Source organism: Bos indicus x Bos taurus, chromosome 23 (genome assembly GCF_003369695.1).
Source record: "Bos indicus x Bos taurus breed Angus x Brahman F1 hybrid chromosome 23, Bos_hybrid_MaternalHap_v2.0, whole genome shotgun sequence".
Classification (NCBI taxonomy): domain Eukaryota; kingdom Metazoa; phylum Chordata; class Mammalia; order Artiodactyla; family Bovidae; genus Bos; species Bos indicus x Bos taurus.
The window spans coordinates 33,298,484-33,310,567 of record NC_040098.1 but is presented as its reverse complement, the minus strand read 5'-3'; the positions used below and the strand labels follow the sequence as shown (position 1 = coordinate 33,310,567).

The window sequence follows — 12,084 nt, the reverse complement described above, 5'->3', positions numbered from 1 at the left end:
TAGCAGTCTGCTTTCTGAATAGTTTGGTTAACAAATGCAATTAGCAGAGCAATTCTATTAAACCACAGTGTGTAGTTTTCTTTCAGTATTTTAAGAGCAGCTTTGTTTATGCTAAAACAGCTTTCTCACCTTCCTAAATCATTTCTCTCTGAAACAAACAGAAGCTATTGTTCTCAAAGCATGCTGCCTATTTTTATCATGATTATTATGTTTTAATTATGTGGCTATTTTAATATTGGTTTGACAGGTAAAATGCTTGCTTTCTTTTCCTGGAAGTATGTGTAATTGCATCTTTTGAATTTCATATCATTCTCTACGTTTAATATAAGCTGTGATGTCTTCATTAGAGTACGTCCTATTTTCTTCAAGAAAAGAGTTGGTTTTGACATTGTATGCATTGTAATGTATCCTATTTGGACAGGCCATCCTATTCTGAGATCCCTATAGTGTATCACTTGCTTCTTCCATAATTCAGCCTATAGCCAACAAATATTTGGTTGTGGCTAATAATCTGCAACCCAGTGCTATGTTCCCCATTTTTCACCAGATCTGGGTTCTACTACCTCTATGTGAATTCTTCAAAAGAAATTTAACAGTTCATTGACACTTTCGGTGCCTGTCAGAAAATATTCCAAAAAAAAAGGCCAACTACAGATGATTATTTTAAGGTCATCATGTTTTTCTCCCGAGAAATATGAATGTCAGTGGAGCTTAAAATAGAGAAAAGCTCAAATTTTTATATCTCTAATTCTGAATTTATATGCACATTTCAGATGCTCTAAAATTAGCATATATATGTATTTGCATATATATATGCAAACTCAGATCATCTTCAAGAATGACAGACTTCACATTTGAGCCTATCAGTTATCACCACTGAAGAGAGGATATGAATATACATAGAATGTTTCTGTTGAATAAATTGCCTTTTTACTTAGGTATCTTTTATAATTTTATTGGTACCTGGAATGGTAATACATGTGTATAGACACATATAGAGAAGCTCTTGAACTTTGATGTATGACTTGTTGCATTAAAGAAGTGTAGTAAAACAGTCTTTAAAACAGTTATCAAGTCAAGCAGTAAATCAGGCTGCCTAAGAGAAAGTTTCTCTAAATTAGTAAAAAGTCTGAATTCAGAAATACTGAACCTACTTAAATATAATTGTAATTTTGTAATTACTGTCCTAATTATATGCAATCAAATAATGCTGCCTAAAGGCTGGAAAACAAATGACAAAGAACACACCTCCTACTAAGGTTGTTTGCACTAGCAATCTGGACTACTACCAAGTGCTTTGGCTTTGTGCAAACAGTTCCTTGGTCTCACCATGCCTCAGTTTTCCTGTCCAAGAATGGTGCCTTACTTATGATACAAAGAAAATGTCAGCCTGGTACTAGACTCATTATTACATTCACAACTGGTAGAGTTAAATCAATGAAAGTGAATTTTTTAGAATGAATTTTTAAATAATGTCACCACCATAGTGAACTGCATTGGCAGTCCTCCAGAAACAGCATATCATTATTCCTCTCCGTGACTGTGTCAGGCAAATTAGAAGTTTTGCTTTCATGACTGGTACCAGGTTGGCTCTATGTCACCAACTCAGAAATCAGCCTGTTAACTTGTGCACACCCCCGCCCTCCCCCGCTGGCCTGGAGGACTTAGAAGCTAGTGTCACTTGGATGGAGACTGAAGGACAGTCTTACTTTTTGCAGGAAGATTCCTGTGTTGGATTGGTACTCAATTTCGGTTAGTCCTGGTCCAGGGTTCTTGGTTTTTATCTGTGACAGAAACGCATTTGATTGCAGGAATTTCTCCATTTTTAGAGGGTATTCTTGATGTCATATCATGTGACATCAATTAGACCTGGGATTCTGAGGATGTTATAAATATTGGATGAAATTTTTTAATCTAAGAAAGCAAGCTAATACGTTTGCTCTGAAGATAAACGAGCAATATATCAGCATACTTCTTCCTTTGAATTTGTAGTGTTGGAAACCTGAGTAATACTTATTTTAGTTTTAAAATGAATGAGATTTTCTAGCTGATTTCACTAGTAATCATCTGTTTTGAGATTAGGTTATTGCAAAGTATTTCAAGATCAAAATATAGTAAATTTTCTCTGCTAACCCCTGTTCATAGTACACACACACAGAAGTTCAGAACTTAAGTATTGAGTATTACTATCAAATTACTTTGTGAAAAAGGGAAAATTATTTATAGAAAATTACTTACCTTTTCTCCCCAAACCTGGCTTGTTAACTTTCAAAGGACCAAACACATTTTTTTTTTTGTTAACCCAAATCAAGCTAAAATAAAACATCAATATAATATTCTTTGTTTTTCCCCCTCCATCTGAGAATTTGCTCAAAACTGTTGGGTAAAAAGTCAAGTTTTTTAAAAATTACTTTTTATCATGAAATTTTATCCTTTTAAGAATTTTGAGTAAATTCAATGTAATTAACTAAAATTTAAATTTTTATTGTGTAGAGATCAGAATCTGGCTCTGACAGCAGGATTGGCAAGAGAAATACTTTATTATGTTTGCATTTTGCCTATTAGGTTTCATGAGCTTTCACTTCCTAAAACAACATTCCTTAGCAGATGAAACATTTAAATAGCCAGTTCCTGGCAAGATGAGTTTTTTTTAACATAATGCTAACATTAAAATGATTCAAAGCATCAAATGAATCCTCTTGGTTTTCCAGGACTGGATATTTAAACTTCTGAGTAGTGAGGTAGCTGCACTTTTTCAAGCCACACAAAGTGCATGGGGTTTGGTATTTTTAGCTTTTAAGTGATATCTCTACAATAGACCTGGTGAGTAATATTTAATAACTCTTAACAGCCACGCTGGAGTATGGCATCTGGACCTTTTCCAAGGTACAGTAGCAGAGAAGCTATGACCTAGTTGAAAAGAACATGGATTTTGGAGAAAGATTTAATTTAAATCCTGATTGCAAGTTTTATAGAACCTACCTAGTAGTTGTGGGCAGTAACAGTGATAAAACAGAGCGCCTGGCAGGACACATCACGAAGGCTCAGTCTGGTGATTGTTCTCCCATCACTGCTTTGTAGATCCCCCACGTTCATATGTGATTAGAACAGGCAACAAACATGCAGTTGTTTTTTTTTTTAACCTGAAAGCTGTTCCTAAAGGTTTGAATAGAGGCAGCATTAATTCATTTCCACAAGACTTTATTCCATTTCCTAGAGAGTGAAACTGAGGTTTTCTGAGACACAGAAAGGCCTGACAGAGATCACTGGGGCGCCTCCTCATATCCTGTCCTTGAAGCAGGGACTGCCACCCCTAAATCGTGTGCAGAAGGCAACGGATGGAATATCTGTCCAGCAACGCCACCTGTTTCCTGTGCCGCATGAACGGGCAGCTATGACCGAGGAGGTCCCCTGGGACAGAGTGGCTTCCGGGTCCTCCCACCCCCACCCTCCCCTGCTGGGGTCCTCACCCTCAGATGGTCAACCGCATCTATGAGAGGCTCACCCTCTCATAGACTGGGGTTTTCATGTTTTTCTGTGTTGTTTTGTTGGTTTGTTTTTGATTTCTGTTTAGAGTCTTGAAATGTACTTGGAAAATTGTTTCTGAGAAAGTTCATCTCAAACCCTTCCACACTCTTCAGGGCCCCTGCCTATCTCACCCCACCAGCATCTCCTTGTTCATCAACTGTAACGACTTTCTTCCCTTCCTTTCAGTGTCCAGGAGAAGCTGGAGCCAGCAGGCCCAGGAGTGTCAAGAGCAAAAGCAATGGGCCTCCAGTAAAGATGGCCAGCCAGGCAGCAAATCCAGCGACTCTGGGGAAGAAGCAGAAAGAGAGTATATTTTTGTGTAATGGTCACCCACGCAGAAGTCTTCCTGTGAGGGGTGCTTTTGTTAGCCATCAGAGAGGAACCAAGGGCAACATCTCTTTCTTCTTCTAAGCATTTGTCTCTTGGTGCTTTTTTCTTTCTCCTTTTTTCCTCGAGAACCAAAACAAATCCATTTCTCGGGAATCAAAGCACAGGTTTGATCTTTCCCAACCCTTGGCATTTGATTTCTATGCATTCCTTCATCTGCCTTCAACAAATGCCAGCATTATCCCATGGGCCCTACTTGAATTTCTCTGAGGCAGCTACAGGTTGCCCCGTCAGATGAGTGTGGGGAGGTAAACGAGGTAACTGGACACATACTCATGAGTAACACCATCCAGCTGACTGTGGGGTACTGCTGCATGTACCTGTGTCAAACCTGCACTTGACTCATAGAGCAATTTATTCTTGATGTATGCGATTGCACACTGTAATTAACAGAGCACACTAATAATTTGTATAAATTATATATATCAGATCTTGGGTATGGTTTTTACATTCTCCCATGGGGAACTTCTTCCTTCCCGACGTGGAATTGTACATTTAAATTTGGTACGGTGACCTTTGTGATACCACCAACAAGTGAGTTAAGAACCGAGTGAAAGGCCCATGGCTGATTCTACCATGCTCCCAGATTAATGTATATAGTTGATTGGAATGAGGTTTTATGAATATTCATGTTTTTTGAAGGCCTTTAATTTCTGTTCTGCATATTAGCTTTTAATGTGTGATTAAGAGAGAATACTTTGACACCTGTAAAAAATCAAAATACTACTTTTTAAGACATTTCACAAATATTCACTTACATTACAGGCTGAGGTATTTTATTCATATGTATATTTATACCAATAAAATGATTTTACAAGTGGAATTTTGACTTTCTCCAGTGATTTTCTTTTAGTGAGGATTGGCTTGTGGTGATGAGCTTTGTTTTCTAAAACTCCAGAATAATCACAGTTCCCAGATAATCAAAAACCTATTACATTCTAAATAAATGCAACTTGCTGATTTCATGGCCTGCTCTTACCTTTGGGGAAAAGATGAAATTCATCAAAACGTTTTCAGAGTCCACAAGAACCCACTCATCAGGCCAGATAATGGAGTTGGGGCTGGGGTCTCTCTGAAAAATCCCAAGACACTGTGAGATGAGCAGGACGACTGCTGGGAGGGGTCTGGGAATCTTCACCGAATGAGAAGTTACAGATCATGGTTTTCCTATTGGTGCCATGTGCAGACCCTTAACTAAGAATGAGGCTATTGGTAATTCACACTCCATCTCAGGTATACCTAACAGGGGCTCAAAACCCAGGAATCACTTTAAGGATGCATTCTTTGTATAGTTAGACTGGGCAGGCTGACCTTTCGTTTTCCCTTAGTTTAGCGTTGGATGGTCTGGGTCCACTTTCCACCTGCTGTTTGGCCAATGATTGGTGAGGCACGCGTCAGGTGTTGTAAAGAAGTCAATGCAATTAAAAAACGGCCACTGAAAATTCAGGAAGAGGGAAACAGACACCTGGTTAATTAGAAGGGGAGATCCACCCTGTGGCAGGAAAGGTGTCGCACATTTGACCCTGCCCCGTGCTGGCTCATTTCCCTGGGTGCTCCAGCTGCTGCTGTTCACAATCCACTTTCTCTCACACTGTGTGCAAAACAGTGTTCCTAGGGAAAATTCTGCAAGCTTGAAGGGAAAATAATGATTCATTTTATCTTTGCAAAATAAAATGTATGGAAAAATTACAACAAAACCGCAAGAGGCAGGACAGTCCTGATTTTGCAGTGTTACACCCGTCTTCGATCCCAAATGTGTGGCCTTACCTGGTGGTCCAGTGGTTGAGGTTCCATGCTCCCAAGGCAGAGGGCCCGGGTTCAATCTCTGGTCAAGGAACTAGATCCCACAAGCTGCAAGTATGATCTCATAACGCTGCAACTAAGACCCAGCACAGCCCATTAAAAAAAAAAATCCTGAGTGGACAAATCCTAAATTGAGATGGCCATGAAAAGATTTAGCATGTTTTGCTCTGGATTAAAAGCACTACCCAAGTGTGACCCTGCAGTAGGAACCACGTGGTGTTCATTTTCAGCCGGTCCCTCTTTTTCTGCAGAGCAAGAATGTTAACCAACGCCTTCTCTGGCTTGTTGAAGGAACCCAGTGGGAGGTCTTGGTGGAAAGTTGTAGATTGAGTCTGACCCTCATTTCCACTGTATAAGGTGCTAAGAAAATGGAGGTTTCAGACCCTCAAGGTTATTACTACTATGTTTGGGGTTCTGCTCTTCCTAAGCTACACAGTCCACTAGAAACCTGTATTCCCAGTACTCACGTCTTTAACCCAGAACCCAACCCCTTGGCCAAACTGCTGAAGACCAGAGTAGGAGACAAAGGAGGGAAGACAAAGGAAAGCGAAAGGATGAAGGGTGTGATTTTTTTCCCTTAGATTTTGATTCTTCTTTCTCTCTCCTGAGTTTTGACTGGACAAAACAAAACTATAAAATCCATGCTATGGTCTCTTCAATAAGTGGTGCTGGGAAAACTGGACAGCTAAATGTAAAAGAATGAAATTAAAACACTTCCCTATAATATACACAAAAATAAACTCAAAATGGGATTAAAGAACTAGGTGCAAGCCCGAAGAGAAAAACAGCAGAACACTGACATCAATCACAGCAAGATCTTTTTTGAGTAATGAAAACAAAACCAAACAAAAGGGACCTAATTAAACTTAAAAGCTTCTGCACAGCAAAGGAAACTGTAAACTGAACAAAAAGATAACCCACAGAATGCAAGAAAATATTTGCAAACAAAACAACCAACAAGGGATTAATCTCTAAAATATACAAACAGCTCATTCAGCTCAATGTCAAAAAAGCAAATAACCCAATCAAAAAATGGGTGAAAGATCTAGACATTTCTCCAAAGACATACAGATGGCCAACAAACACATGAAAAGATGCTCCCAACAACACTAATTATTAAAGAAATGCAAATCAGAACTACAATGAGATATCACCTCACACCAGTCAGAATGGCCATCATCAAAAAATAAATGCTGCAGAGGATGTGAAGAGAAGGGAACCTTCCTAAACTGTTGATGGCAAAGTGAATTGGTACAACCACTATGGAGAATAGTATGGAGGTTCCTTAAAAAACTAAAAATAGAGCTACCATATGATCCTGCAATCCCACCCCCGGGCATGTATCTGGAGAAAAACAGGGTCTGAAGGGATACTTGTACCTCAATGTTCATTGTAGCACTGTTTACAATAGCCAGGGCGTGCAAACCATGTAAATGTCCACTGACATAAGGGTGAAGAAAATGTGGCACAAATATGCAGTGGAATATTATTTGGCTATTAAAAAGGATGAAATAATGCCATTTGCAGCAACATGGACGGACCTAGAGATTGTCGTACTGAGTAGTTAGAGCGATGCATAAAACCACTGCCTGTGGTTCCTGACCTGGCCTGCCGGACCACACCGCCCATCCCCCCGCAGCCCTCACAGCTGGTGCTAAGTGCTGTAGAGGCCGTATAACAGACCTCAGGGTTAGCAGTGGTGCCCCTCTCTAGTAGGGGGCCCGGATTACTTACCTTAGTCCTCTTAGGTAAGTGGACTCTTAGGTGGCCCTCTTAGGTGGGGCCAGGGAGGAGAAGACAGGTGAAACCTGTTAAGTCCTTTTCGAATCCTCTTTGCCACAAGGTGGCAAACCCGAACCATGGGGACTTAGCTGCCAGTCTCAGGGCCACAGGAGTGGATACTGTGACGAGGACAAAAATGTTATTGTCCTGACCAGTAGCTGGCCACGGTCCTTCGGTAGTCAACTGCTGAACTTGGATGGTGTTGACCAGTTGCCTCTGGGTTACCATGGTGTCAGCACTGTGACCAGCGCTCCTGGGAGGTGTCCACAAGATGAAGGAGTGGGTTTCCCATCTCAGCTGTTGAAGCAGCTCATTCACAGCCCAGCAGTGATGGGGTTGGGAGGCAGGGGGAGATGCTGGTGTGCGTCGTTCTCATCAGCCCACTCCCGAACTTCATGGCTGACAAAGTGGATTCCCTGGTCACTCCTGATGTCCATGGGGGTCCTGTATGTTGTGCATCCAGCACTTCTAGCCCCCAACAGTGGTTTTATGCCTTGCTCAACCACCTGGGTGGGCGTTTTATAATGTCTTCACCTGTTGTGACAGAGACATCAATGGTATATTGGTCAGGGTAGCTTACGCATCTGAAGCCAGGTCCTGGAGCAACAGCCCAACTGTGTGGGGCAGCTGGTGAGCAGAACAGGACAGCAATCTTTGCTATGGAGGAGTGGGGTGGGTGGGCAGGCTGCCATTTATAGGGGGAATTGACATCAGACTGGCTCATCAGTAACCAGGGAAACCAGCAGCGGGGGTATGTCCTTCACAGCCCCTCAGAAAATTTTGTTTCTTGAGATAAGGACATTTATGATTTACTCTCCTAGCAGCTTTCAAATATGCAATACAGTACTATTGACCTCAGTCCCATGCTGTGCATTATATTCCCAGGAGTCTTAGGGGGTCTCTGTATTAATCATGTCTTTTTATTTTTCTAAGACTCCTAGTTGGAGGGGTGATGCGTGTGGGGAGAAGGTCTGCTTCTATAGCTTCCTATGAGAGCAAACTGATGGTCCCTTAGCAAACACTTGAGTGGATGGATGGGCCGGGCCTACAGACCCTAATGTCCAGGTGGAAAGTTAGGCCTTTGGGGTATCTCCCCAGCACCCGGGTCTTTTCCCATCCTCCTCCATATCCCTGGTCCTCCTGCTGGGCTAGTGGGTGGGAAAGGGGTTCAGTGTGCCTGGGTTTGTGGGTTCTGTGGACCTCAGAGGCCCAAGGAGAACAGCAGAGGGTTGGAAACGAGCACCCCTAGTGCCCCTGGGTCTGATGGCTGTCTTACCATCCAGGAGGGACCCGAGAGGCCTCGGGGATTGAATCTGTCCAAGAAGGAAAGCAATCAACTCAGTCCTGTTGCAGAAGAACTGCCCACTCTGGGAGGATCACCCTGCAGACAGCTTGTCCAGAACAAGTTTTGTCAGCCACTCTAACCCTTGAATAGCTTAAAAAAAAAAAACAAAAACCCTCTGTGTCACTGAGTTCAGTTGAAAAAGGGAGGAGGAGATAAAAACAAATAGTTCAGGGAGCCTGAACATGTTAATGAGGTTGATTCTTCCTGGAAAGGGCAAGAGGAAGAAACTTCCACTCCACTAAATCCAACTTTATTTAATTGAAAACTGGCCTGAAGTTAGCTTTCCAATCAATCCTGAAACGCAAACACAGCAAGACCCCGAGGTGAACAAGGGGAGGTGGGCAGATCCCAGACTCCTGGCACCAGCAGTGAAGCACAAGGAGCCATAGTGACCATGACCGACACAAGGAAAGCAGCAAGAACCCATGTGCACCACGTGAGCGTTTCGCAAATTCACACCGGCATCCTGCTTTTGAAATTCCAAGTGTTCAGGCTGTGGACACAGGGATAGGTGACCACTAGCAGGTAAGTGGCCCCCTTGAGGGTAGGCAAGGCAGCGGCCAGTGTTACTACATACAGCAAGGATCATCGTGGACTAAGAAGAATGAAACGTACCTTACTGTCACACTCCCATTCCCGGGGAGGCCCAGCTTGGATGAGGAACCACGCAAGACACCCAGAGACTGGAGGGATGGCACATCCCTGATGACAGCATCAGACATTGCATTTCCACAACCCAGCCTGTCTCACTGATTCCATGGAATCTGGCTTCAGAGCATATTCTCTCCTCTGTTTCCTGACTTCTGAGAACATCTCTAGTACTTGACCAGCTTCTTGCCACCAGTGATGGCTTCTCATTTGGTTTTTTGTTCAATATTTTGCTGAGCACTTATCATGCAAGGAGATGGTCTGGGTGCTTATCTGGTAAAACAGCTCCCATCCTTTGGCTCGTGGAGCTAACAATCTAAAAGAAAAGACAGAAAATAAGCAAGGAAGTTAATGAATGACATCATGTCTCATATAAGTGCTCTGTATGGCAGAGGAATAGGCAGTGATGGGAAGAGAGATTTTTTTCTTCTTACCCTACTGTTTTTCTATTAATTTACACTCCCCCATTGTGATGGGTGATAGGAGGCACCACCCAGATCTCCTTTTGAAGTAACAGATTTATTACTTCAGCTGCTTGGGGGGGCTTGTCTCAACTGAAGACAGCTGACTTGCCCAAGGTCACACCCCTTCCCTGGTGACTCATCTGGTGGCTGATCAGTGCAGGAGCATGAAGGCCCAGCCTTTCCAGCTCAGAACAGCTGTGAAAAGTGACCCCACCTTCAGACCCCTCCACAGGGTGGGCTGAGGTCTTCACTGAGACAGTATCACTGCTCCATGTCTCCCTCTGCCCCATCCTGGTGCCCTCTTCCCTCCTTTGATCCCAAGAACACTTCCCAGTAACCCTCCTACACACCAGTCTCCATCCTGAGGTCAGCTTTCTGGTGAACCCAATCAGTGACAACTTTGAACGAGATGAATTTAAAGTACTTCATGTAGTTATGTTGAGCTTATTTAACAGAATATATTATAGTTCACATCAAATAGTCATGGGGTAGACCACAGAGAGCCTCTAATACCTCCGGGACTGTAAGCCCGGGTTCCCTCCCCTGCAAACACTACCATTCTGTCTCCTTTCCAGGAGGTCCGAGAGACTGGAGGACCTGCTCTTCTCACTCAGCCTCTTGGCATTTCCTGGCCTGAGGGAGGATTCTCTTGGCCCCTGCAGTCCCTGTAGGAGAGCAGCCCCATCTTCCAATAGCAGAGACTGCAGAACTTGGTTCTCTCTCAGCTTCTCTCCGGTGCCACTGCCATCTCTCTTTTCCGCCTTGAAGAACTGGGCTGTGAACTCTTTATTAACCATTAACAAATAAATACATACAGGGCATCTGCTGTGTGCCAAACACTAGGCTATGAAGCTCCTCTCCTTGGAAACCACACCTGGTCCTCCTTTTCCAGAGCCGCCCAATGCAGAGGTGCCCCCAGAGAGCTTACGCCTCTTGGGAACCTTTCAAAGTTGTTGGCATTGATTGAGGGGCATTAATCCCTTTATCATGAGTTTGCTGTTTCATTTCTATCCATTTCATCTCCCCCCGCCCCTCTTATCCACAATAACTTCCTCTTCCCACGGGCTTCCCCACCTCTCAGTTTTCTTACTACCCTCTATGCTGCTGCTAAGTCGCGTCAGTCGTGTCCAACTCTGTGGGACCGCATAGACAGCAGACTACCAGGCTCCGCAGTCCCTGGGATTCTCCAGGCAAGAACACTGGAGTGGGTTGCCATTTCCTTCTCCAATGCATGAAAGTGAAAAGTGAAAGTGAAGTCGCTCAGTCGTGCCCGACTCTTAGCGACCCCACGGACTGCAGCCTACCAGGTTCCTCTGTCCATGGGATTTTCCAGGCAAGAGTACTGGAGTGGGGTGCCATTGCCTTCTCCGACTACCCTCTATGCTATATGCCAATATGATGGTCTTAGTACTCTAAAGTTTCTGGCCAAAAAAAAAAGTTTACAAATACAGAATAATTCACAATTTGTAGGTGAAGAAACTGAGAAAGAGAATAGTTAGGGACCTTCTGAAATTCCCTCAGAGATGGAGAAAATGATACTAAGAAATGTGAACATTAACTGAGTTTGGCAATACGCCAGGCATTTTACGTGCCTTGTTTTGTTTGTTTAGTTGCTCAGAGTTGTGTCGGACTCTTTTGTGACCCTTTGGACTGTAGCCCACCAGGATCCTCTGTCCATGGGATTTTCCAGGCAAGGATACTGGAGTGGGTTGCCATTTCCTTCTCCAGGGGATCTTCTTGACCCAGGGGATCAAACCCAGGTCTCCAGCATTGGTGGGTGGAGCAACTCTGTGAAGCACCCAGCATGATCATCCCTATTTAAAAATAAAGAATTTAAGATTTAAAGGAGTTGAGTAACCTACTGAAGGTCACACAGTTTGTGATCCATTCTAATGCTAAAATCACTTCTAAGCACCAAGCTATCTACCAAGAGGAAGAGCCCATCTGATTTCCAGTCTGGAGTTCTAGAAGGCAGGGGATGAAGTACTGGAAGTACTGGGAAACTGCATGGCTGCATAAGTCCCAAGGTTTGCCCCATTACACTGATGTGAGTAGGGCATCCTATCTGTTGCCTCCCGCTGTGCCCCCTGCCCCTCCACCAAAAAAAAAAATCCTTCTTGCCTGGAA

The 12,084-nt window shown here is 43.3% G+C and overlaps 2 protein-coding genes across 13 annotated transcripts in view; one reads left to right on the top strand and one right to left on the bottom strand.

Moving 5' to 3' along the window:
* The window catches only part of CARMIL1 (capping protein regulator and myosin 1 linker 1), a 308,279-nt gene extending 303,541 nt beyond the window's left edge, over window positions 1-4,738 (top strand). For all 7 annotated transcript variants that reach the window (XM_027524071.1, XM_027524067.1, XM_027524073.1 and 4 more), the window contains one exon: window positions 3,715-4,738. In XM_027524071.1, the coding sequence (XP_027379872.1) occupies window positions 3,715-3,851 (137 nt within the window). In that variant the 3' untranslated portion in view covers window positions 3,852-4,738. The remainder of the gene's footprint in view (window positions 1-3,714) is intronic.
* The window catches only part of SLC17A1 (solute carrier family 17 member 1), a 237,188-nt gene continuing 228,086 nt past the window's right edge, over window positions 2,983-12,084 (bottom strand). For 3 of the 6 annotated variants that reach the window (XR_003507972.1, XR_003507973.1, XR_003507975.1), the window contains 5 exons: window positions 9,461-9,809; window positions 8,777-8,935; window positions 7,453-8,034; window positions 4,895-5,350; window positions 2,983-3,813 (listed from right to left, as the gene is read on the bottom strand). The gene's annotated coding sequence lies outside the window, so the exon portion shown is untranslated. The remainder of the gene's footprint in view (window positions 3,814-4,894; window positions 5,351-7,452; window positions 8,035-8,776; window positions 8,936-9,460; window positions 9,810-12,084) is intronic. The other 3 variants (XR_003507976.1, XR_003507974.1, XR_003507977.1) reach the window with 3 other exon arrangements.